General features: G+C 39.2%; 1 protein-coding gene across 3 annotated transcripts in view; it reads right to left on the bottom strand.

Moving 5' to 3' along the window:
* LOC127624017 (palmitoyltransferase ZDHHC14) overlaps nt 1–27,283 on the bottom strand; it is an 85,751-nt gene that overhangs the window by 37,853 nt on the left and 20,615 nt on the right. For all 3 annotated transcript variants that reach the window (XM_052098620.1, XM_052098618.1, XM_052098619.1), the window contains exons 3-6: nt 14,288–14,446; nt 14,011–14,148; nt 9,658–9,706; nt 2,200–2,302 (exon numbers count right to left, since the gene is read on the bottom strand). In XM_052098620.1, the coding sequence (XP_051954580.1) occupies nt 2,200–2,302; nt 9,658–9,706; nt 14,011–14,148; nt 14,288–14,446 (449 nt within the window). The remainder of the gene's footprint in view (nt 1–2,199; nt 2,303–9,657; nt 9,707–14,010; nt 14,149–14,287; nt 14,447–27,283) is intronic.

Here is a 27,283-nt window from a genome sequence, read left to right as displayed (position 1 = left end):
AAGGGTCTAAAAGTAATTTTTTTCCACACCTGGCAATGGTGGGTGAACTGGAAAAAAAATGTGCACAAACTTGTGGAGTCATGCAGGATTGAGTACATAAAGTCATTAAAGCAAAAGGGAGACATAACAAATACAGACATTCTGAGTGTTATATTTGTAATTCAACTCTTCACTATAGTCCTGTTAAAAAGGCAAAACAGAAGCATTTTATATTAAAGGGATAGTTCACCCAAAAATGAAAATTCTCTCATTATTTACTCACTCTCATGATATTCCATGTGTGCATGAATTTCTTTCTCAACCAGAACACATTTGAAGAAAAATAGAAAATATCTCAGCTCAGCAGGTCCTTAAAATGAAGATGAAGAAACACTACCTGCAACTTAACCCAGACATTTTTTTAGCTCCCTTTTTTTTTAAAGGCAACCCTGCAGTTGAACACAACATCACCGTGCAGCTGGGTTTAACTACATTAACACCTTCCAAACAGTCAGAAATCTAGGGGTAACCATCGATAACCAACTAAACTTCACAGACCACATCTCAAAGACAGCACATTTACATTTATGCATTTGGCAGACGCTTTTATCCAAAGCAACTTACAGTACACTTATTACAGGGACAATCTCCCCGGAGCAACCTGGAGTTAAGTGCCTTGCTCAAGGACATCCTTCTGATCACCAGATTACCAGTTATGTGCTTAGACCACTACACCACACCACTCCTATACAATCATGTAGATTTTACACTCTCTGAATATGCCACACAACTTCTTGTTCAGTCACTTGTCATAACTAGACTGGACTACTGTAATGCTCTCATTGCAGGCCTCCCCTGCAAATGATCCAGAATGCAACAACATGTCTGTTCTTTAATGAACCAAAGAGAGCGCATGTTACACCACTCCTTGTCTCACTTCACTGGCTGCCGGTTGATGCATGTATTTAATTTAAGGCTCTGATGCTGGCATGCAGAACAGTCACTGGGTCTGCTCCAGCATACCTAGCATCATTTCTGCAGAGCTACATTCCCATCTGCGGTCGGCTAAGGAACGGCACCTTGTTGCATCAATACAAAGAGGCACCGAAACACTTTCCCGGACTTTGTTTCATCGTACCACATTGGTGGAATGACCTTCCCAACTTCATCCGTGAAGCTGACTCACTTTCTGTCTTCAAAAAATGCAAAAAAATCTTGTCCATGAGCACTTAACCAGTCAATAATAATAAAAGAAAATTCTTGTTGCTTTAATCTGTCTTGAATACTACTATTCTGATGCTAGTAAAACTTTGTAATGCAGCACTTTTCATACCACTGTCTCCTTAAGACGATTAGCTTATAATGCATTCACTTTGGATAAAAGCATCTGCCAAATGAACAAATGTGCAAGTGAATGTTGATTTCTCTTTTGAAGCTACAAAAATCACAGCCAGTCAGCATAAACGTAATCCATACAACTCCAGCTGTTAAATTAATATCTTCTAAAGCAACACGATAAAGCTTATGGTGTGAAAAAGATAAAAAAAATGTAACTCTAAATCATGCTTCCGGTCAGAAGTGGTATGCGCGTGTGACGTAATCGCATTGGCATTTGAAACACGCGAGAACTGACGCACGTGAGTCACAGTCGGAAGAGCAGAGCTGTTTACAAGCTGTTTTTATTTTTTGGTTTAGATCTGTATTCATCTGTTTTTTTACTCACAATGTTGCATTTGTTTGCTTATCTTAACCGAGAGGAGAATGTGAGATTACCTCTGTATGATGGCAACAACCAAGCGATCCACCCTCTCATGAAGCATAATAGAAGTGATGATTTAAAGTTAACAAGTACTTAAATATTGATCTTTTTCGCACTAAAACCGATAGTATCGCTTTAGAAGACATTAATTTAACAGCTAGAGTCGTATTGATGACGTTTATGCTGACTGTCTGTGATTTCTAGAGCTTCAAAAATGTTATCACCATCCACTTGCATTTTAAAGACCTGACTGAGCTAAGATATTTTTCTTCAAATGTGTTCTGGTGAAGAAAGAAAGTCATACACACCTGGGATATCATGAGGGTTAGTAAATAATGAGATTATTTTCATTTTGGGGGTGAACTATCCCTTTAATGATCTCAGAATTTTGGTCTTTTGGCCAATGTATGTTTCACAACATGAATTATGAAATAAAGCATAGCAAGAGAGCAGAGACTCACATCTTCGTTGGTGGTTTGATTGGAGCTGATCAGGTAGGTATGGAACCCTGACAGACCAACGATGGACCAGACCGAAAAAAAGCACACCACCACTTCCAGAACAGTGTAACCGTCAAGGAAAAGACAAATCTAGATTTGTATTAACTCACACTTTGTTCAGTAAATGGTCTCACGTGTTCTAGTATTAGTATACTAGAGTCAAAAGTTTGGACACACCTACTCATTCTCCTTACATTGTTCCACATTTTAGAATAATAGTGAAGTCATCAAAACTATAAAATGACATATATTGTTGTATGGGAATTAAATGGTGACCAATTTTTTTTTAATCTTCTGTAAAGTAGCCACACTTTGTATAGATTCTAGCTCTTCCTTTTTACATCTCCCACCCCCCCAGAGGTCCATTAGAGAGCATTCAGCCCAGCTTGCCCGGCTTCATTCGCTCCGTCAGGAGGAGGCAGATGTGAGGGTTTTTGCAGGCGAGTTCCTCAGAACAGCTAACAGGCTGAACTACAACGATGCTGCTCTCAAGGACCTTTTTAACACCTGCCTTGAGAGTCCCTTGGGTGCTTGGGAGATGGGAAGTCTGGGAGTTTTGTCGTTCGAGGGGTTTGTTAGTTACCTGTCCAATTGAGTCACACACGATTACGGACAGTCCCCAAGTTCCACCGTTGCCCCCTCTGACGATGGAGTCCCCAAACCTACGATGACTCCTAAGCAGAAGATGATAAGGAAGAAAGGCTCACCTAAACACTCCCATACTGAGCCGGTTGCTGACCACCAGGAGGTGGAGGAGCTGGGCCTGCCCAATTCCCCATGGCTGTCGAAGGGCCTGCCAAGTTTCCTGTGGCTGTCAACGAGCCTGCCCATTCCCCGTGGCCGTCAGCACCCTGCCTGACCCCTGCCAGCGCCACCCTGCCTGACCTCTGCCCAGTGGTCTTCGCCCTGCCTGACTTCATCCTCAAGCCTCCTTCCAGGCCGCCTTACCTCACCCACTACCTGAAGCCTTCTCTCAGGCCACCAAACCCCACCCCATTCCTGGACCCTCCTCTCAGGCTTCCTGATCCCACCCGTTACCTGGACCCTCCTCTTCATGGAACCTCTTCTCAGGCCACCTGACCCCGCCCCCTACCTTGAGCTGCCTCCCAGGCCGCAGGACCTTTCTTCAAGCTTCCACACTGGCCACCGGAGCCCGCCCCCTACCTTAAGCCCCCTACCTCCTCCCTTGGTCTGTTTCAACGGCTCCAACCTGGTCTGTTCCGTCGGCACCACCCTGAACTTTTCTGTTTGTATTTTCTAATTTTCTTGCATTAAAAGAATAAAATAGGATTTATAGACAATTGGAAGAATTTTTGGGGTAGACCTGACCTGGTAAAGAGAGACGGACTCCATCCCTCAAGGGAAGGTGCCACTCTCCTCTCTAGTAATTTGGCTCATAGTCTTAATAATGACAGTATTTGACTAACTGGGGCCCAGGTCAGGAAGCAGACAAACTGGTTAATCTGATCGTCTGCTAGCTGCCTTGAGACGTCACACAGGTCACATAAACTACAACACATAGAGACTGTATCACCTAGATATCCCATGTTGTTCCCCGAACTACCAAATACAATACCCTCACTAAATAATTTAGAAATTTTTTTATTAATGTCAAACTTGAACAAAACAAACAAATTAAAAATACACATCATATAAAAATAGGGCTACTAAATATTAGATCTCTTTCCACTAAAGCACTAATTGTTAATGAAATGATTACAGATCATAGATTAGATGCGCTCTGTTTGACTGAAACCTGGCTTAAACCGGATGAATATATTAGTTTAAATGAATCTACTCCCCCAGGTTATTGTTATAAACATGAGCCTCGTCTGAAGGGTCGAGGAGGAGGTGTTGCTACAATTTACAGTGAAGTTTTTGGTGTTACTCAGAGGACAGGATATAAAAGTAAGTCTTTTATCGATATTCTCAACTCTCTTGGAGTCAGACAAAATGTAACAGGACCAACTCATCGCCATAATCATACGCTAGATTTAATTCTGTCATATGGAGTTGATGTTGATAATATAGAAATTCTGCAGCAGAGCGATGACATCTCGGATCATTACCTCGTTTCTTGTATGCTGCAATCAGCTAATGTTACTCAATTTACACCACGCTATCATTCAGGTAGAACTATTCTTTCGACCACTAAAGATAGCTTCACTAATAATCTTCCAGATCTATCTCATACACTCAATAAACCCCAAAGCCCAGAACAACTCGATGAAATGACAAAAAATATAAATGCAGTCTTCTCTAGCACTCTTGATATTGTCGCCCCACTTCGATTAAAGAAAAAAAGAAATAAGCCCTGCACCATGGTACAATGATCACACTCATGCTCTCAAGAGAGCAGCTCAGAAAATGGAGCGCATGTGGAAAAATACACAATTAGAAGTATTTCGTGGTGCATGGAAGGATAGTGTCTGTAGATACAGACAGGCACTAAAAGCTGCCAGGTCAGCATATTTTAGTAAACTCATAGAAAATAATCACAACCATCCTAGATGTTTATTCAGTACTGTGGCTAAATTGGTTAGGAATAAAGCCTCAACAGAACCAGATATTACGTTTCAGCACAAGAGTAATGACTTCATGAATTTCTTTACAGATAAAAATTTAAATAATCAGAAATAAAATTGAATTATGCAATCATCTGTCATAGCACCTCAGAAAACAGTGTCTAATAATTTGCCTCATGTGCAACTTCAATCCTTCTCTGTCATAGGTCATGAAGAGCTAACAAAACTTATCGAAACATCAAAAGCCACAACATGTTTGTTAGATCCTATACCAACTAAGGTCTTAAAAGAGGTACTCCTGTAATTTCAGAACCTATTCTTAATATTATTAACTCATCGCTATGCTTAGGACATGTCCCAAGAAACGTTAAAATGGCAGTTATCAAAATGATTATTAAGAAGCCACAACTTGATCCTGGAGAACTGGCTAATTATAGACTGATTTCAAATCTCCCGTTTATGTCAAAAATACTAGAAAATGTAGTATCCTCCCAAATATGTTAATTTCTACAGAGAAATAGTATATACAAAGAATTTCAGTCAGGATTTAGGCCTCATCACAGTACAGAGACTGCACTTATCAGAGTTACAAATTACTTGCTCTTATCAACTGATCGCGGCTGCATTTCTCTTCTAGTGCTTTTAGATCTTAGTGCTGAATTCGACACGATAGATCACGACATTCTCTTGAATAGGCTAGAGAATTATGTTGGTATATGTGGAGTTGCATTAGCATGGTTTAGGTCATATTTAGCAGACCACTACCACTTTGTCTACGTAAATGAGGAATTGTCAAACCAAACAAAAGTAAAATATGGAGTGCCACAGGGATCAGTTTTAGGACCTCTGCTTTTCTCCATGTATATGCTTCCCCTGGGAGATAGTATCAGGAATCGTGGAATAAGTTTCCACTGCTATGCCGACGATACACAACTTTATATTTCTTCAAAACCTGATGAGATTTCACAATTCTCAAAATTAGCAGTGTATCAATGAAATAAAAGATTGGATGGCCAGAAATTTCCTTCTATTCAATTCTGACAAAACAGAGGTACTAATTATTGGACCAAAAAACTCTAAAAAATAAGCCACTACAATATAATTTGACTCTCGATGGATGAACTGTTACATCATCTTCAACAGCGAAGAAATTAGTTGTTATATTTGATATCAATCAGTCCTTTGAAAATCAAATTACCAATGTTTGTAGAACAGCATTCTTCTTCCACCTAAGAAATATTGCTAAATTAAGGCACATGCTCTCTGTTGCTGATGTCGAAAAACTAATTCATGCTTTCATGACCTCAAAACTAGATTAATGTAATGCATTACAGGGAGGATGTCCAGCAAGATCAATAAATAAACTTCAATTGATTCAAAATGCAGCAGCCAGTAGTAATCATATTAGCCCCATTTTATCATTACATTGGCTACCTGTTAAATTCCGTATTCATTTTAAAATTCTGTTAACTACGTACAAAGCTTTGAATGGTCTAGCTCAGCAGTACTTAAGTGACCTTCTACCACGCTATATTCCATCACGTTCAATATGATCGCAAAATTCTGGCCTGTTAATAGTTCCTAGAATATCAAAATCCACAAAAGGAGGTAGATCCTTTTCACATTTGGCTCCTAAACTATGGAATAGTCTCCCTAACACTGTTCCAGATGCAGTTTAAATCTAGACTAAATACTTTCTATTTAGCCAGGCATACACCTAATTTATCCTCCAATCCACAATTATAATAAATAAATTGATCAATTTTCACACATACATTTCTGCATATACATGGTGAAATTATTTATTTTTCACATATCCCAGCTAACCTGGGGTCAGAGTGCAGGGTCAGCCATGATACGGTGCCCCTGGAGCAGATAGGTTCAAGGGCCTTGCTCAAGGGCCCAACAGTGGTGTCTTGGTGGTGTTGGGGCTTGAACCCCTGAACTTCTGGTTAGTAACCCAGAGCCTTAACCGCTGAGCCACCACCGAATTATGCTGCTTTAGTTGGGTCTTCCATAACCAGAAACATTAATCATGATTTAAAATTCTGCAATAAATTGAATGGCATCTATGCTTATATTATTTTATTTGTTTCCCTGTCTCAACCTTGGGACTCCTATCCTGAGGTCACCAGAACCGGCTGGATCCAGCACCATTCCTACTTCGTGTTGGACTCCACTGTTACGTGTCGCTGAATGATGACTAAATGCAGTCGGGGCCATCAAAACATCACTTCAGTCTATTATGATGGACTTCAGAGGATGAATTGATGCCAACTCCAACCATAAGACATGGGATACTTCATATGCCATTGTCTGAACCTTGGATTTAAGATGGACCACACCAAACCTCACCGAAATTGCCGGCCAGGTTGAACTGCGTTTCACATCCCTGATCTCTGCCTGAATCACCTCGGTCTATTGTTGGACTACGATCTTGAAATGGAATGCATAGACTAACAATTGCCAACAAAAGCCTTCATCCGCCAATTAACAAGGACAACTGCATCTATGTGAACTTCTGCAGTTAATCCATGATGGACTTCAAAAGACATTGGACATTAATCTTACAGTTCAAACAAAATCAATGTTTAAACATTAACACTTAACACTTACTTAGTTTAATAATTTTAAACCATGACTTTAACTATACATAAGTAATATTTACATTATATTCATGATGTTAGCCAGAGGGGAACTGGCCCCCACTAGTGTTGTCACGGTACCAAAATTTCAGTATTCGGTACCGATACCAGTGAAAATCCACGGTTCTCGGTACCAATTTCGGTACCAAACCAAAGTTTAATTTAGACTAAATTTACAAGAAAAAATCCATGGTTCTCGGTACCAAAGCAAAACACAAAAACATGCTAATTGAACAACACACTATTTTTATTAATAAAGGTAAACGATGCCATTCTTTATACTTATTTAAAATTGTGTTTCAAGTTTTTCCACAACTAATAAATGAAAATAAATTACACACCTAAAAAACACAACAATAAGCCATGACTGAATAAACACTCAGTGTTATATTTATAAACTTAAACATTTTTATAAATTAAAAGGTCATTTAAAAAAACCTCTGGTGTGTCATTTAAAAAAAAACCTTCATGTCCTCCTGTTTTTTTTTTATAACCCTAATAAAATGTATAGTAGCATTAAATAGTTAATAAAGAAGCTTAATTCTAACACTCATTATATTTGCGTTAGCTGCACCACATAACGTTATGCTAATGATTTACTACACGGCTAACATTGTGTTTATTTCAATCCGACATTCAAATTAAAATATGGTATATAACTCAAAACAGAACCTCTAAATTTGAAATTAATTTGAAACTTACCTGCTTGAACTCTTTCATTAGACCCGGGTGTTGGTCTTTAAGGTGTTTTATGAAGTTTGATGTGTTTCCTGCTTTTGAGAAAAAGCTTCGATGACATCGTTTGCAAATTGGTTTTTGATGATCTATGATGTTCCCCTCGTCATCAGCCGCAAATCCGAAATATTTCCACACATGGCTCTTTCCTCCTTTCTTATCAACAAGAGCAGTCACCACAGCAGTGCCGGCGGTCGCCATGTCTCAGCGCTTTCATGAGGAGGACGCAACTTCACGCACTTCGTGCGTGCATGCACGTACTTTGACCGGGTACTCGGTACCACTGGTACTCGGTACCGAGACGTTTTTTTTTTTAGTACCGACTTGGTACCGAAGTACCAAATATTTTGACAACACTAGCCCCCACAGTGAGTCTGGTTTCTCCCAAGGTTATTTTTCTCCATTAATCAACATCTTATAGAGTTTTGTTTTCCTTGCCACAGTCGCTTTCAGCTTGCTCACTGGGGTTATTAATACAATTATTATTTACTTACTTATTTTTAAACACGATTAACAATCGTATTTTATCTAATTACACAATGATGATTCATCAACATTATAGACATTACAGTTTTATCGTCTGTTAATGCCTGATGTTCTGTAAAGCTGTTTTGAAATGATGGGAGTTGTGAAAGGCGCTACACAAATAAAAATTTACTTGACATGACATTCATGTCTGTCTTGTCTTCAGTGATAACCCCACCCTCTTGTTTGACTTTTTATCAGTCTGATTATTAGTTTATTTGATCCACCTGCCATCCTCATTATCTCCTTATTTCCTTCCACTATTTAAGCTCCTCTTGTGTTCTGTCCTGTGCCAGTTCGTTGTGGGATGTTGCTTGCTTGTATGTCCCCTGTTAGGTCTCTATACGTTGTATTCCTGTCCAGTCAGATTTCTGTTGGTTGCCCTTCCAGCCCAGCCTGTCATTGTGTTGTCGCCCTGGACTATGTTTGTTTTTCCCCTTCGGGGTAGTTTTTTAAATGTTTTTTAGATAAATAAAAGCCCATTACGCTACTCTGCATTTGAGTCCTTCCGTTTCCTCAACCAAAACCTGACAATTAGGTTTTTACATACAGAACACACAGATTCACAGACAAGTAACCTGTAAAATGCATGTGTTGCCGTGTTTATGCAACAAAGTCTATCATGAATCAATAAATGGTGCTTGACAAGCAAATAATCAGATGTGAGCAGCAAGCTGGTTTCTGCTAATAAATATGAAAGCGAGACGAATACAAATAACTTGTTTGCAGATTTGCAAAAACTGATCGAAGATCTCTTCAAATGTCTCACTCATTTCCATTTCAAGCCAGTATCAGATCTGTCAAGACTTCCCACAGACTGTATTTAATAACATATTTCTTTCCACTTAAAGAGAAAGGTACAGAGACACAGGGTGGGTGGGCGTTCACCATTTCTCCAGTTGTGTTCTAGAAGTGGGAAAACCAGAAATGGATGCATAATGCACTTTCCACCCACATACACACACAGACACACTTCAGTGAAAGGATATCTGGCAGGGCTGTCTTTGAGAGCACTAAGAAATCCAGTCCTGTTGGATCCTGCAGAAAAAGCACAGGTTACATAACATGAAAACTCTCAAATGTAAAAGGCAGGCAGCAGATTGAGGCAGGAGTCACTGGAATAAGAAATTAAGCAATAAGACGGAGATGTCTACACATGTTCAAAACTGTACAGTTACCCATAGATTATGAAAACCTAGAAGATGCATTATCAACTACTACTAAATAGAGTAATATCAGAGGCCCTGTTTACATCTGGTTTAATCCTGCCTTAAGGTGCACCTGGAAAGCTCCTATTTTTGAGCTGGCATTAATTATTACGACATGTCACACATTCAAGTAGGACACAAAATACAAAAGAAGCCAAACTAAAACAAATACACAATGAATTACAGCAAACACTGAAAAAATTATTTTCACAAACTATTACATTTGTTAATGCATGGTATTGAGCAAATTATTAATTAATTTGAATAAAACAAACTGTAAAGGGTGTAATTTGCCTTAAATTAGTTGACTATAAGATCTGTCATAATTCAAAATGTCAAATAAAAGCATTGCATCCAATCAAACTACAAAATTTTGGCACATATTCATCTGTCACTTGGCAGAAGCTAGCCAAATTAGATGGATGCCAACAAGGACAACCATAAACAAAACTATGCAAGGTAAAACAAAATATAGATTTTATATGATATAAAATATAAATATTGAGACTCAATTAAAAACAGGTTTACTTGCAAAAAAGACAATAAAACGTCTAGGTTACGTATGTAACCTCCGTTCCCCGATGGAGGGAACGAGACGTTGTGTCAGAGAAGCGACACTAGGGGTCTCTCTTGAGCGCCGATATTCACCTCTGAACTATGAAAAAAGGCCAATGAGAGTTGGCAACCAGTATTTGCATGTCCCGCCCCCGGACATACGGATATTTAAGCGGCGCAAATACGGGAGTTCATTCAGGATTTTTCTGAGGAGCCGGAAATGGTCCGGCCACAACAGGGGCTCGGCTCAGCGACGTGGCAGGGGAGACACAACGTCTCGTTCCCTCCATCGGGGAACGGAGGTTACATACGTAACCTAGACGTTCCCCTTCTGTCGTTCTCTCCACGTTGTGTCAGAGAAGCGACACTAGGGGTCCACTTAAAAAGAGCCATGCGCTGAGCCGTGTACGTGATCTGCTATTTTGGACGTACCCGGTGGGGCTTCGCAGCGGTGCGGAACAGGTAACGCGGCGTTGGGAGGCACTGTGGCGTCCCGAGGCTCTGGTGCTGAGAATAAACTCAAAGCACTTACCTTGTTCCGCGCACCCGGCAGGGGGCGGGTTCGTGACTGAGGAGGAGGTCTGATGCTGGCGTCCTCTGGACTCGTCTGAACCGGCCGGCCGGGGAACAGTCGTGGGGCTGAGGGCGGGAGCACCGCATCCTGGGCGCCGAGACTGTTGAGGCCTGAAAGCACAGTGCCGTGAGAACGGCATTTGCGGGCCATGTGACCCAGAGGTAAAGGAAATAGCTCTTTTATTGAGAATTTGGGTACCGCAGCCCCCGTCAAGGGGTGCGGCAAATGAAAAAACAAAAGGTCTTACCACCTCCGGAGCTAACTTCTCGTCCTCTGGGTCCGCTGTCTCAGGGACGCTTGGGAGCCTTCCGGGTCCTCGAAGGGGTCCGTGAGGCAGGGGCGTACGCTTCCTGCAGTTTGCTCGATGCCGGGGCTGAGAGCTGGGCCCAGGTTGGGGCGGAGCAGAAGGTCTTCTGGCCGTGGGAGGACGCCCTCGGCGAGCAGGTGGGGCCTGGGCCGTGGCGGCAAGCTTGCGGCGCGGCATGATGTGCGAAATGGCCTCCGTCTGCTTCTTCACCAGGGAGAACTGCTGGGCAAAGTTCTCAACAGTGTCGCCGAAGAGGCCGAACTGGGAGACAGGGGCGTTGAGGAAGCGAGTCTTGTCAGCGTCACGCATCTCAACCAAGTCCAGACATTGCTGACGTTCCTGGACCACCAGAGTGGCCATCGCCTGCCCGAGTGCCTGCGCTGTGACCTTCGTCGCTCTCAGGGCGAGGTCGGTCGCTGAGCGCAGTTCCTGCAGCGTGTCGGGATCAGGGCCACCCCTGTGCATGTTGCGAAGTGCCTTGGCTTGGTGGACCTGCAGGAGAGCCATGGCATGCAGGGCGGATGCGGCGCGTCCGGTAGCGCTGTAGGCCTTCGCGGTGAGCGAGGATGTTGCTCTACAGGACCGGGAAGGGAGTACAGGGCGGCCCCGCCAGGTGGTAGTGCTTCCGGGACATAAGTGGAGCGCAACAGCTCTATCCACCTGGGGGATCTCCGTGTACCCGTGGCGCTCCGCTGTCGAGGGTGGCGAGGGCGGATGAGCAGGTGGCGGTGCGACGAGTGGAGAGGGGTGCTCTCCACGAAGACATCAGCTCATCATGCACCTCCGGAAGAAAGGAACCGGGGCGAGGCTGTGAGCGCGCTCAACGCCCAAGAACCAATCGTCCAGCCGTGATGGCTGTGGGGAGGATGGAGGGTTCCAATCCAGACCCACGCTGTTGGCTGCCCGGAAAGCATATCGGACATCTGTCCGTCGGCCTCCTCCTGGGCGTGCAAGCCCGGCGGCAGCCCAGAGGAGCCCTCAGCATCAGAGCCCACGCCCTCCGATGTCGCGGCGAACTCATCTGCTTCCATCGCAAGAGGGTAGGCAGACTGGCTGTGAGGCGAGTCGCCGCCACCTCGAGTGGGGACGGGAGTCAACGAGCGTGCCGGGCGCTGGTGGTCCGAGGGGCGTACCGGCGAGCTGCACACGCTGCCATCCCCGAATCGCCTCCATCACCAGCCGCATCGTCCTCAATCCCGTGGGAAGAAGGAGCGACGCGGGGGCGGCTGGAGTGGCCTTCTTACGGTTGTAAGCAAGCCGCGACAACAACGTTGTCATGGTCATGTTCTCGCAATGAGAACATGAACCATCCACAAACGCAGCCTCAGTGTGATCGCTGCCCAGACACACGAGACAACGCCTGTGGCCGTCGGAAGCGGAGAGTTCTCTACCGCATCCAGGAACAACACAGGGGCGGAAAGTCATCTTTATAAAGACGCGTCCTTAAAAGGACGTTCAACGCCGCTGTGTTTTTGCTCTTTTAGAGGAAATTACTCTTTTAAATAAAATCACTCTTTTATGAATGAAAGAACTCGTGAGAGATCTTTCTTATCTGCAACTGTCGATGCGCTCAGGGGCAGGAAGTGCACAGCCGTGCAAACAGGAGAAAGCCACTGTTGTGCGCCGTAGAATCCAACAGCATGCAGCAGAGGATAGCAGGAACTCGGTGTGTAAAACGCAGCAGTCTGCAAACAGTCTGAAGAAATTTTCTGAATGAACTCCCGTATTTGCGCCGCTTAAATACCCGTATGTCCGGGAGCGGGACATGCAAATACTGGTTTCCAACTCTCATTGGCCTTTTTTCATAGTTCAGAGGTGAATATCGGCGCTCAAGAGAGACCCCTAGTGTCGCTTCTCTGACACAACGTGGAGAGAGCGACAGAAGGGGAACTATATTTAGAAACCAATAACCAAATAATAATTTTGAATGACAAACAATTTTGGCACTGTGTTGGGTCCCCACTTGATACAACGTAAAATTTGAGCAAAACTAGCTGAGAACAACTGATGTAAAACTTCCACCTTGAGGAGGCAGAGGGTCAAAAATAATCACTGACACACTGTCTCGACACACTGTATATGCTATCACCTCTATGCACTGCTTCAGAGTCAGCTGCTGTGTTTCACACCTAATGAATTCCAGAGGGCATCTGAGGAGAGATTTGTGGGTAAATAAAGCTACGCTGACTGTGCCCTGTCCAATAAACATCTTGCAGGAACCATTTGTCACTACAGCAACCTCAGATTGATCGGTCCTGAGCGGTAAACAATGAGGAGCTCAGACTTATGGCCACTCCATCACTTCCCCCCCAGGGAGAAAACTGCTTTGTCAGCACACTCACAGCTTTCTCCTGCTAGTCTAGAGCAGAGAGGAGAAGCTGATCAATGTGGGACTCCATAACATATTACAGAGATGAAGCACCAGTATTAGTTCTTAAAGGAGAACTTTGGTAAATCCAAGCTTTCTTATGGTAAATCCAATTTTTTGATAGTAAAAAAAACAGCAAATGAAGCTGGCCAACCATCAATAACGACCACTAGTATAGTGACTTACAACCTCAAGCGATAAAATCACTGCTATTGTAAATGGGGTTTCAGTGACAAAGTATTTTTGCTGAAAAGAGAGCATAAAATTTGACATGTGTTTTGAGTCTGAATGGCGATGTTATATAAGGAACTAGGTAGTCAGCACTCTTACTCAGTATTACGTGTGTGATGACAAAGGCGAAGATAAAGAGAGTGAGGAAGGAGAGTGAGAGGATGAACAGGTAGAAGAAGCGATAGTTCCTCCTCCCTACGCAGTTCCCCACCCACGGGCAGTGATGATCGAATCTCTCTGTGGAGAAATCCAAATCCAGCAAAACGAGATATTAGAACAACTTTCCATGATGCTGACTAAAATAAACACACACACACACACACACACACACACACACACACACACACACACACACACACAGTACACATACGCTTACCCACGCAATTGTCACATAAGCTGCAGTGTGATGCCCGTGGGGGTCTAAAAATCTTGCAGGTGAAGCAGTATTTCAGCTTGACCGTCTGACCGTTAATGACCACCTCTCTGGTTCTGGGTGGCGGTCTATAGCCAGGACCGCTTGGACCATTAGCAGCATCTGTGAAACATATTAGAACAGACCCAGACCAATTCATCAGTAATTTACCTCTGATGTACAGTGGATATAAAAAGTCTACACACCCCTGTTAAAATGGCAGGTTCTTGTAAAAGAATGAGACAAAGATAAATCATGTCAGAACTTTTTCCACCTTTAATGTGACCTATAACGTGAACAATTCAATTGAAAAACAAACTGAAATCTTTTAGATTTTTTTTTTAAAATAAATAAATAAAATCACAATAACCTGGTTGCATAAGTGTGCACACTCTTAAACTAATACTTTGTTGAAGCACCTTTTGATTTTATTACAGCACTTTATTACAGTCTTTTTGGGTAGGAGTCTATTAGATTGGCACATCTTGACGTGGCAATATTTGCCCACTCTTCTTTGCAAAAGCGCTCAAAATCAGATTGCGAGGACATCTCCTGTGCACAGCCCTCTTCAGATCACCCCACGGATGTTCAATTGGATTCAGGTCTGGGCTCTGGCTGGGCCATTGCAAAACGTTAATCTTCTTCTGATGAAGCCATGCTTTTGTGGATTTGGATGTGTGCTTTGGGTCGTTGTCGTGCTGAAAGATGAACTTCCTCTTCATCTTCAGCTTTCTAACGGACGCCTGAAAGTTTTGTGCCAAAATTGCCTGGTATTTGGAACTGTTCATAATTCCCTCCACCCTGACTAAGGCCCCGTTTCCAGCTGAAGAAAAACAGCTCCAAAGCATGATGCTGCCACCTCCATGCTTCACTGTGGGTATGGTGTTCTTTGGGTGATGTGCATTGTTGTTTTTGTGCCAAACATACCTTTTGGAATTATGACCAAAAAGTTCATCAGACCATAACACTTTTGGGAGACTTGATGTTTGATTTTGCAAACTTCAGCCGGCTTGGATGTTTCTCTTTGTAAGAAAAGGTTTCCGTCTTGCCACCCTACTCCATAGCCAATTCATATGAAGAATACGGGAGAATGCTGTCACATGTAGCACACAGCCAGTACTTTCCAGAAATTCCTGCAGTTCCTTTAATGTTGCTGTAGGCCTCTTGGAAGCCTCCCTGACCAGTTTTCTTCTTGTCTTTTCATAAATTTAGGAGGGATGTCCAGTTCTTGGTAATGTCTGTTGTGCCATATTTTCTCCACTTGATGATGACTGTCTTCACTGTGTTCCATGGTATATCTAATGCTTTGGAAATTATTTTGTACCCTTCTCCTGACTGATGCAACTAAGAAAATGTCAGGAAAATCCTACTAGAACAGCTGAACTTTATTTGTGATTAATCAGAGTCACTTTAAATGATGGCAGGTGTGTAATGACTTCTATTTAACATGAGTTTGAATGTGATTGGTTAATTCTGAACACAGCCACATCTCCAGTTATAAGAGGGTGTGCACACTTATGCAACCAGGTTATTTTAAAGTTTTTCATTTTCATTTTTCCCCCACAAAGATTTCAGTTTGATTTTCAATTGAATTGTTCACATTATAGGTCACATTAAAAGTGGAAAAAGTTCTGATATGATTTATCTTTGTCTCTTTATCTTTTGTCTGTTACATCACAAAAACCTGTCATTTTAACAGGGGTGTGTAGACTTTTTATATCCACTGTATGTCAGAACAAGGCTTTTAAATGAATGTTCCAGGTTCAAAATCAACTGAAAGATCCCATGAAATTGCTTGAAAAGTTTTAATGTATTTTCATTTGAAACAAACTTAAATGAACTGTATTATTTAGGCTAATGGAAAAAATTAATGTGTAAGAGACACGCATCCGAAAGCTAGCGGGGGTCAGTGAGAAAGAGAAGTCGGTAGGTATTATTTTGGATGAGGGCAGTACAGCAAGCAACGCACACTTCGGTTCCGGCTGTAGAGTCCCCACAGCAGGGCAGTTGGGTGACATCTTGGCAGCACCACGTTTCCAATAGGTTCTCCCTACTCAGTGATGCACCCACTGAGATGCCTGTTAAAAGTGCCCAGGTTGTAAGTGATTCCATTGTAAAGAACAAGTAAATAGAGACACCAGCCACCATTGTAAAATGCATTCCGTGAACCAGAGTATAAAAACGTTTTTCACGTCGGCACTAATGGTGTCTGGCTTCGTCAGTCGGAGATTATAAATTATGTTAAAGAGATGAACTTGCAAATATTATGTCAGACACTGTAATATGCTCTGGACCCCTTCCTGCTCATTGTGGCTGGATGTCTAAGTGGTGTCCGGAGAATAGCATAGGATTTATAGACAATTGGAGGAGTTTTTGTGGTAGACCTGACCTGCAAAAGAGACACAGACTCCATCCCTCCAGGTAAGGTGCCAATAATCTCTCTATTAATTTAGCTCAAAGTCTTAATAGTAAGAGTGTTTGACTAACTGGGTCCCAGGTCAGGAAGCCAACATATATCGCTTTTTGGGGGTTTTCCACCGTGGATAGTACCTGGTACCTTTTTAGTACCACCTCGGTCGAGGTTCCAAGCGAGCCGAGCCAATACTAAAAGTGATGGCAAAATAATGCAGATCACTGATTGGTCAGAGAGAATCGTCACTACCAGCGTCACTGGATTTCTGACACGCGACTTCAACCCGCTAGTTTAAAAGTTAGCAACAGTGATAACGGTATCATTTGGTCACGCAACTTTCGAATTGTGAAAAAAGAAATGGCTGTGCGCAAAACCACGCCATGGTCGAAAACGAGGTGCAGACGGTCTACTCGTATCGATGAGTGAACCGAAAAAGTCTCTCAGGAAGTGTCTCAGCTGTTGGTCGCACATGGCTACCACCGGACCTACCAACAGTGTAGGGAAAAGTTAAAAAATTTAAAAGTGACAACAGAACCATCAAGGAAAAGAGGAAGTTGTTCAACCAAATGGACACTATCTAAACCGGCGAGCAATGGGAGGGAGAGTGCCCTTGACTACCGTTGATCCACGACAGAAGATGGTATGTTTTGTTATGTTAACTCTATACTCTGCTTGAAACCTTCACTTTATTTATTTGACCAGCTACTGGAAGCTTGCTTCTAAAACAACCAGGCCAATTTAATGGTTACACTTGTGTAAAATCACCATTCAACAACTGTTTTATGCAGCACAATGAGCTAGTAGCTAACAGCTAGCGGTCGTGTTATTGTTTTGGTCAGTTTGTGTCGTGTTTAAGATGATGTCACGGCAGTAGAGATGGGTAACTGTGACGATCAGCCTATAATCCCACCCACGTTGTGATGGCAATAAACTGCATTGGAAATGCAGGCTCAGAAACATAAACAGGTCACACAGGTCATATAAACTACAACATATTGTATTTAATTGTATGACCTAAATATCATATAGCGACAGTGTCTGTTCTGCAGACTGCCAAACACATAAATCACATCAAGTCATTTCGATGACTTGAAGAAAAATAAATAAATAAAGATAACATCATATAAAGGTAAGGCTACCAAACATAAGATCACGTTCATCCAAAGCACTAATTGTAAATTAAATTATTACAGATCACAGTTTGGATTCCCTCTGTTTAACTAAAAACAGGCTTAAACCAGAATAATGTATTGGTTTAAATGAGTCTACTCCTCCAGGTTTTTGTTATAAACATGAGCCTCACCTAAAGGGTCGAGGAGGAGGAGGGGTTGCTACAATTTACTGTGATGTTTTTGGTGTTACTCAGAGGACTAGATACAAGTTGAATTCTTTTGAAGTAATAATGCTTAATGTGATATCGTAACAAAATAAAAATAATCATTATATAAATGAAAAAATAAAATCACTGTCATCTTTTGCTCTTGCTACAGTATATAGACCACCTGGGCCGTCCTGTGGAAATTTTTACTACCACGGTGGTTAAGGGCCTATCACCGCCGGTGAACATTGTTACATGGTGGTTGAAGGGCGGGGGAGGGAGTGTGTGCATATTATGCATTTATTGTGCATCAAACTTAAAAAAATGTGTCATTGAACAAGAAATAAAAATTAAACTCTTTGTGAAATATCAACATATCTTTTTGCATTGTTTTTTTTTACATTTCTGTCTGTTGGAAATGACTGTAGCTGATCTTATTCGTCAGTAACATGTTCACGTCAAGGACTACAAATATTCCTGATGTCAGATTCTGTTAATATTGTTAAACTCCAATATTCAACTCAAGTAAATATCACTAAACAGCTGGAAAATAATTAAACAGTTCAGTCTACCCTTTTTCAATGCTTTTAATTCTTTGCAAGTTATGATGTTTCCAGCTGCACAGAATACATGTCCAGAACGTGTTGTTAATATAGTCAAGGAAATAACACACAAATGTTTGAGTTGTTATTTGATTGCATTTACAAAAACGGGAGAATGAGGATAATTTTAACAACTTCAAACATTGTTGATGAAAATATGACTAGAAATAAATAACACAGCAAGATTTCACCAATGCACTGACAATGTTTTAGAAGAGTGAAAAACTTGTTGAATAAAACCATGTTTATTCAAATAATCCAGTTTTAGGATTGTGAGGATTTTTTGTTGTTGTTGTTTTGTTTTAAAGGTGCACTCAGTAATTTTTTTCTTATTTAAAAGTATCACTCCTAAAGAAATGTGTTGTAATTTGGAAACATACAGTATGTTTAAAAAATCTGAGCACACATTAGATGAAGACTGTAGTCATATCAGTAATCTTATAAAAGCTGTTTTATTCGACTGCCATGTCAGAATCATATAACTATCTGAAAACTACTCACTTCATCTCAGTAACTGCACTGTTACTGGACACTTTCAGTGATTTTCAACAATGGCACCGGTAACAATTGGGTTTCAATTAGGGGTGTGAATCATCACTGGTCTCACGATTCAATTCGATTATGATTATCATGTCAACGATTCGATTTGAATCGATATCATGATGCATCACGATGTGTTGCATCCTCAATTTTCAATATTACTGCCCATGGCTACATTTTCGTCAGTGAATACAAGCAGTCATATATATTAACTCCCTTTTTATTTTATCTGCTCCAAGAAAGTACACTTCCCGAATATAGCACACATCAAACAAAACTTAAGCCTGAACACAGCAGACAACAGGAGCATTTAGAACTAATATACACTAGTAAATACTAAAAGTGCTACTATGTACTGTACTTAAGTACTTATACATAGTGCAGTGTTCTTCTTCATAATGTTTTTATTCATGAGTGACAGGCTTTACACACAGCATGTGTCTTGTCCAGTTTGTGCGACGAATGACATCAGAGAACCGTCAGTAGGCTATAAATTATTATGGTCTATTAGTGCATCGATGCAGAATCGTCCACATCTGCATCACGATGCATCGTAGATGATCGTAAAGATTCATTTCAACATCCCTGTGGTGTGGATACATGATGCTGTATCCACACCACAATGTGTCAGTGTAAGACCAAGATGACTTACTCCAAAAATTACCTTTACGTTCACGTTTCAACTGCGTGCTGAGAGATGAAAGCGCGATCCCCAGTGAAGTGCTTTTATAATCATCTATTTTCAAACGCATCCGATAAACAAGCCATCAACATAATAAATAGATTATTACAACTTAAACGAACCAAGATAGTACACATATGTCTCCGTGATGTCTGTTTTAGATCTTTTCATCTGGAAAGCATCACATTCTAAATTACTGCTAAAAGTCAAAAGTTAAAAAGATCAGATTTACAAACATTCTTAATCATAAATGTCTCAAAGACATCTACTGAATATCTTATTGACATCCGAGAGGAAATGTATTTTAGACGTTTTGCAGATGAGTAAACAACCTAAAAAAAATACATCTTCCAAATGTATTATGCTTTTTGGGATTTTACCTTTCCTTTAGTGTGTAATATAACTGTTTGTGTATGTAAAAGGTCTGCGAAGTCATAAAGCACAAAGTCCAGGCCAAAGGGAGTTACACTCTCCCACAGAAAAGGGGGTCTTTAAAGAGACAGGAGCTACAACAGATCGTATCAGACAGAGGGTGAAAAGAGGTGCTGCAGCAATGTACAGTATAAGAAAAATAGCCTGTTTTTGGAACATTAAAGCATGTAAACCTATTCTAATAGACCCCCAAAATAAAATTATGAACCTGTAAATGAGCATAATATGGGCACTTTAAGAGAGCAGCTCGGAAAATAGAGGGCAGGTGGAAGAGTACAAATTAGAGGTATTTCACAGTGCATGGAAGGAGTGTCTCAAGCTACAGCAGGCTCTAAAAGCTTGCAGGACTGCATATTTGAGCACACTTGTAGAAAATAACCACTACAATCCTAGGTGTTTATTCAGTACTGTGGCTAAATTGGTGAGGAATAAAACTTAGACTGAACCAGATATTATATTGCAGCACAGTAGTAATGACTTTATACATTTCTTTACTGATAAAATTGAAATAATCAGAAAAAAAAAATCTGAATTATGCATCCATCTGCCATAGCACCTCAGAAGACAGTCCTTGCATCCGAATAGCCATACTTACCTATATACAGTAACATACCAAAAACAGTATGCCAGTGGAATAGTATGTCCGAATCCATAGTATTCATAAGACATTAAGCGAGAAATGCCCGGATGACCTACTATTCCCGGCGGGAATCCAAAGTGTGGATCAGTTGAACACTACTATCCCACAACTAATCGGGAGCTGAAGAGATGTAAGTTCAAACGCTGGATTTAAAACAAATGGTGGAGAACCGTGGGATGGAAGGCTGTTTTCAACAGGAAGTGCTATATACACAAAGAACGTTGCCCATTGTGCTTAAATGACGTTTGTTTAACCGAACTTGAGTGGATTATTTTCACGTTTGTTGTTGTCACGTCATATATTCTGGTCACAGGACCATGCATACATTCCCGGATGTTAGTATGTCCGAATTCTATTCTTACTGTCTCTTGCATACCTAAAGAGCGTACTGTTTTGCTGGCCGAGAAGTGCGTTTCTCATCAAATACAGTACATACTGTGACAGTACACGGTTTCAGACACAGGGAGTGTATAAAATTACTCTGTAGAAGCAACTTCAATCTTCTCTGTTATAGTACTGGAAGAGCTAAAAAAAACTTAGCAAAACATCAAAAGTACAAATGACTCATCATCTGATCATGGCTGCATTTCTCTTCTAGTGCTATTAGATCTTAGTGCTGCCTTCAACACCATAGATCACGACATTCTCTTGGATAGACTTGAGAATTATGTTGGCAGTTGTGGAAAGGCATTAGCTTGGTTTAGGTCCTACTTAGCTGACCGCTTCCACTATGACTGTGTAAAAGAGGAACTGTCAGATCAAATTAAAGTTCACGGTGGAGTGTCACAGGGGTCAGTTTTAGGGCCTCTGCTTTTCTCCTTATTTTTTTCTTCCCCTGGGAGACATAACCAGGAACCATGGAATTAGTTTTCACTGCTATGCCGAATGCCAACATTATGTTTCTTCTAGGGCTGCAACTAATTATTATTTTGATAATCTATTAATCTAACAATTAATCATTAGCTCTTAACAAATTATTCAGCTTGTGCCCTGACTTAAAAGGTTGTTTTAAACGGGCTTACTAACAATAAAGAGCACAAAATCATATTTTAAAAATACCTCTAAATGACATTCACTGAATTAAAGGGGAAAAATACTTTTTATTAAGTTTAATTCAGTAAAAAAATTCTCTGCAAAAAATACTATTGCTATCAAGTGTTTTTGTCTTTTTTTCCATTCAAAATTGTCTAAAAATCCATAAAATAAGATACATTTATTTGAGAAGAAACATATAAGATATTTAGACTTGCTTTAAGAGAATGTATCTTAAATATGAGTGTATTTTATATATAAGTGTATTTTTTCACTTGGTTATTCTTCTGCGAGTGCAATAAAGACAAAATATACTTACATTCAAGATCTATTCTCTAAAAGCAAGTCTAAATATCTTATAACTTCCCAGGTGAATGCATCTTTTTTAAAATGATTTTTAGATAATTACATTTTTTTGTAGTTTTAATATTATATTCTTATGTTTTTCATAATATTTAATATTCTTATGTTTTTCATAATATTTAATATTATGTTTTAATTAACATTCTCAGATAACAATTTTTCTTCTGCAGTATAGCTGCTAAATATATTTTTTTTAAAGGAGTTTTAGACATTTATATTGAAAAACAAGCCAAAACAAAAACAAATCAAAAACATATTTTGTTGCAGTGTATAATGGGACAAAGACTACACTCTCTCACCTTTCTTTTCACTTCAATACTTCTTTAACTCATAAAAAACAAACTTGCTCTTATTAATAAAGCTGTGTATTGCCAGATTTCTTCATGATAAGAAATGCACAGAGGCACATATATTATGATTCAATAGTCGTGAGCCATCACGTTATAATCTAGCTGCATTAAGCGTTTGCGCTGAAGCAATGAGCATCCCCGTGACAGAGTATGCCTCATCTGGGTGCAGTTTCAATCTCTGCCAATTAGCTCGGGACATTTGTGCAACTCATAAAAGATGTGCTGACCGAACAGAGTAATGCCAATTTCGGAGTTTGTACTTATTTACATTATCTGCTTCCATATTTTTTTAACTTTAATAAAGCTATAACGCATTAAATAGAACTGAATTTAAGATGTAATGCCGGGTGTTTCCTTTAAAGATCTCTGGCTTATTCCACAACAAGAATGCTCCTGAATTTACTTATTTGGTATTTTTTTCCCCTCAGTTCCCTCATACTTTGTGATGTACATCACCTGAAGCTGTTTGGAATGTTTAGAGTGCATCTGGACTGTGAGTTGTGTAATTCTTCCTCTCCTCAGTCAGGTGCCAACTGCAGTGATGCTCTGGCGCATCATCATTAGAGTTTTATGTGATATCATTAAATGAGATCAAATGAATATTCAACAACAAAAATGTATGTTGACAATTTTTTATTCTCGCTGTCGATAACTAAACTAATAGTTTCAGCCCTAATCTCTTCTAAACCAGAGGAAATTTCTAAATTTATCAAATTAGAAAAGTGTATAAATTATATAAAAGTTTGGATGGCTAGAAATTTCCTTCTACTAAATTGCGACAAAACAAGAGGTACTAATTATTGAAACAAACACCTCTAAAAATAAGCAGCTAAAATATAATTTGCCTCTTGATGGATGTACGGTTACATCATCTTCTACAGCAAAATATATAGGTGTTACATTTTATCACAATATATCCTTTCAAAAACACATTTCCAAATGTTAGTAGAACAACAGTCTTCCACCTCAGAAATATTGCTAAGTTACGACACATGCTCTCTGTTACTGATGCTGAAAAATTAACTCATGATTTCATGACCTCAAGACTAGATTATTGTAATGCATTACTGAAAGATGTCCTGCAGGTTCAATAGATAAACTTCAATTGGTTCAAAATTCAGCAGCTAGAGTGCTGACTAGAACCAATAAATATGATCATGATTAGCCCCATTTTACCGTTGTTACATTGGGTATCTGTCAAGTTTTGTATTAATCTTAAAATTCTGTTAAATACTCACAAAGCTTTGAATGGTTTAGCTCCAAAGTACTTAAGCGACTTTTATTGAGCTATAATCATGTTAACTATGATCCGGCATGCTAATAATACAGAGAATATCAAAATCCACAAAAGGAGGAAGATCATTTTCTTATTTAGCTCATAAACTATTAAATAGTCTTCCTAGCAATGTTCGGGACTCAAACACTCACTCAGTTTAAATCTAGACTAAAGACTCATCTGTTCAACCAGGAATTCCCCTAATTTATCCCTCAACTCAGAGTTATGATGCTTTAGTTAGGTCTGCCATAGGATCCACATGATCTCTTAGTCTATAACCCTGCTTTAAAGTGAATGGCATCTACGCTAGTATTATTCTATTTGTTTCCTTGTCTCAACCTCGAGATATTTATCCTGAGTTTACCAGAGCTTGCCAGATACAGCTCACGTCCTGCCTGGTGTCCGACTAATACCAAGATATAAAAGTAAATTTTTAACATAAAAAATTATGTAAATGTATGGTACATGTAAAAATGTATATATTGTGAACTAAAATGAACAAATGCAGATTTATAAATTACAATTAAATATTATTAAATGCTATAAAAATGGAAACACACAATAAGGTTCCACTTGTTAACATTAGTTGACTACATTAGTAAACATGAACTAACAATAAACAAAGTTAACTTCAGACTATACCAATACAATTTTAAAATGAAAGCTTGTATATATTAACATTAGTTAATGTAGTATGTACTAACATGAACAAACAATGAACAATTGTATTTTATAAATTAACATTACCTTAGATTAATAAATGCTGTAAAAATATATAGTTAATTGTTAATTCATGATAACTAATGCATTAACCAATGCTAACAAAAGGAAACTTTATTGTAAAATGTTACCACATAATAACATTAAATAGTTTTTGTCAAATACACACCAACACAGCATACTGCAGCATTTGCTGACATGAATAAAATGTGCTATAAATGTTCCTTTGTTGATAAATTCAGCCGTAACTATACTGAAGTCTCCTCAACATTTACTTTAACAGCAGCATGAAACGCAATCACACAAATCTTGTCAAATGGAGTTTATGGAATGAAACATATTCAAAAGTTTTGTTTGAGGTCAACTAAATAAGGCTCCAATTTATTTAATGAACATTTATCTGGTGAAATGTTTTGCCACACTGACTTCCATTAAAGAGCATTACTGTACTGATTTTGTTTGTTTTTACATGTCAAAATTATTTTCTGTTGTAATCGACTGCATGGCACAAATTGTGTCAATAGTGCTTAGGCTTTATTGAACAAAAACTTCCTGTAATACCTCTTACTTGACTCTCAACACTCTTTTCAGCATCTTCTAAGTAGCATGCAGCACCCTTGGGGCTCACAGCAGTGTTTACTTGCTAATATATTATTCATTTGAACAGCAGGGGCACATTACTCCATATCCAGAGCTGAAAACCCTGAGCTAAAGAGCACTTCACTGGCTCAGCCCCTGTGATTTCAATTTACTGTAACTGGGGTCCACTATTCTTATATATATATATATATATATATATATATATATATATATATATATATATATAAAATCTCTCTCAATAAGTACACTAGTGTTCTGAAATGAGAATAAATTGAGAATGTCTTTTAACATCAAATTAAATCCCTAGATTTTTAAGAATTTTAAATTATGTATCCAACAGGATGCAAAATTGTTATTTGAATTTAAGAATTTATTTTAGTTTGATAAAATCACTGACTAATCATACGTGTGTAAAGTTATAGCCATTATTATAACTTTGTTGCCATGATATGTAATGGCAGTATGCAAAGTAAGTGATTTTATCATGCTAAAATCAGGTAGAACAGTGATATTATCACACAAAAGTTATATGAAGGTAATGCAAAACTGTTTTCCTGTTGCAAAACTGGAAAGATTGTGGATTTGAATTTGAGAACTTGTACAATAAATATTTATATTCGTAAGTTGAAATTTACACACAGCAATTATGTGAATACTTGTTAAACAAAAATCTGAAACAGTTGAATATAGCAATCTACACTCACAGATTATAATCAAAGTGTTTTTAAATTAAAGTTGGAGAAAAATAGCCACAAATGTTTCAAATGGCATTCACATAATTAAAACGACAGACACACACATGTATTACATATTTACTTTTGTACTTTAATTCACTTTCGCAGTACAACCACAAATCGCCAGTTACAACCTCTCAAATCTGCTATAAGAGCTCTGCTTTGCTTTACTTTCATCCTTACAATCTGTGTAATAATAGTAGTAAAGTGTAATAATAACGTTTAGACAAGAGGAGAGATGCCGTGAATAAATAGACGATTAAGAAAATATATGGTTTGTCTAAATTTTCATAGCATTTGGTGGTATTTTTATACAGTGTGTTTTTTGTTTTATATACTTGATATTTAATTTATATAACTGATTTTCGTATTTTATGTTGTTTATTGTTTTTTGTGGATGGAATTAATAAAAATATTAATAAAAAATGCAATTTGGTGTGGGTGATACATTTTTAAGTACATTTTGGATATAAATTCTTCTTCCTGCTCCATAGGGGCGTATGCATGAAGAATGTAAATACCAAAAACACAAAAAGGAGAATGTGAAAGTTAAAGTGGAGACTGACTGAGCAGGGAGGAGAATTTATAGTAAAATTGGACATAAATATTGATCTGTTTTTCACCCACACCTATCAAATCACTTCTGGAGACATTGATTAAACCACTGGAGTTATATGGATTACTTTTATGCTGACTTGTGTGATTTTTACTTGCATTGTGTGGGCTTAAAAGAGCTGAGAAATTCTTCAAAAAATCTTAATTTGTGTTCTGCTGAAGAAAGAAAGCCACACACATCTGGGATGGCATAAGGGTGAGTAAATGATGAGAGAATTTTAATTTTTGGGTGAACTATTCCTTTAAGGGTTACCCCTCTTCAAACATCCCATTTTAATCCGTACTTTAATTCTGGTTATGTAGAAAAACTTTTATGTTCACATTAATATTTATATATTATCATCTCAGGGTGGCACTCATTTTCGACTTTTAGGCTTTATTTTATTACTTTATGAAACATTCATGCAAAAGTAATGTTATTCTTTTAAAATTTTGGATTCTATGCTTTCAAATGGTACCACATTATGTATCTTAGGACTTTTACAATTTAAGCGTACAATTATCTCACAGTTCTGATCCTGTCTGTGTGATTGCAGAATTTAGAACTATTTCCACCTGAACTAAACCTCAAAAATAAGTTTCTAGTCATTCAGTGATGTTAAATAATATTTTGACTTGAATCAAACCAATTAATTTAGATGTT

Source organism: Xyrauchen texanus, chromosome 30 (genome assembly GCF_025860055.1).
Source record: "Xyrauchen texanus isolate HMW12.3.18 chromosome 30, RBS_HiC_50CHRs, whole genome shotgun sequence".
NCBI lineage: Eukaryota > Metazoa > Chordata > Actinopteri > Cypriniformes > Catostomidae > Xyrauchen > Xyrauchen texanus.
Note: the sequence above shows the minus strand (reverse complement) of the source record. Positions and strands in the feature narration are given on the sequence as shown.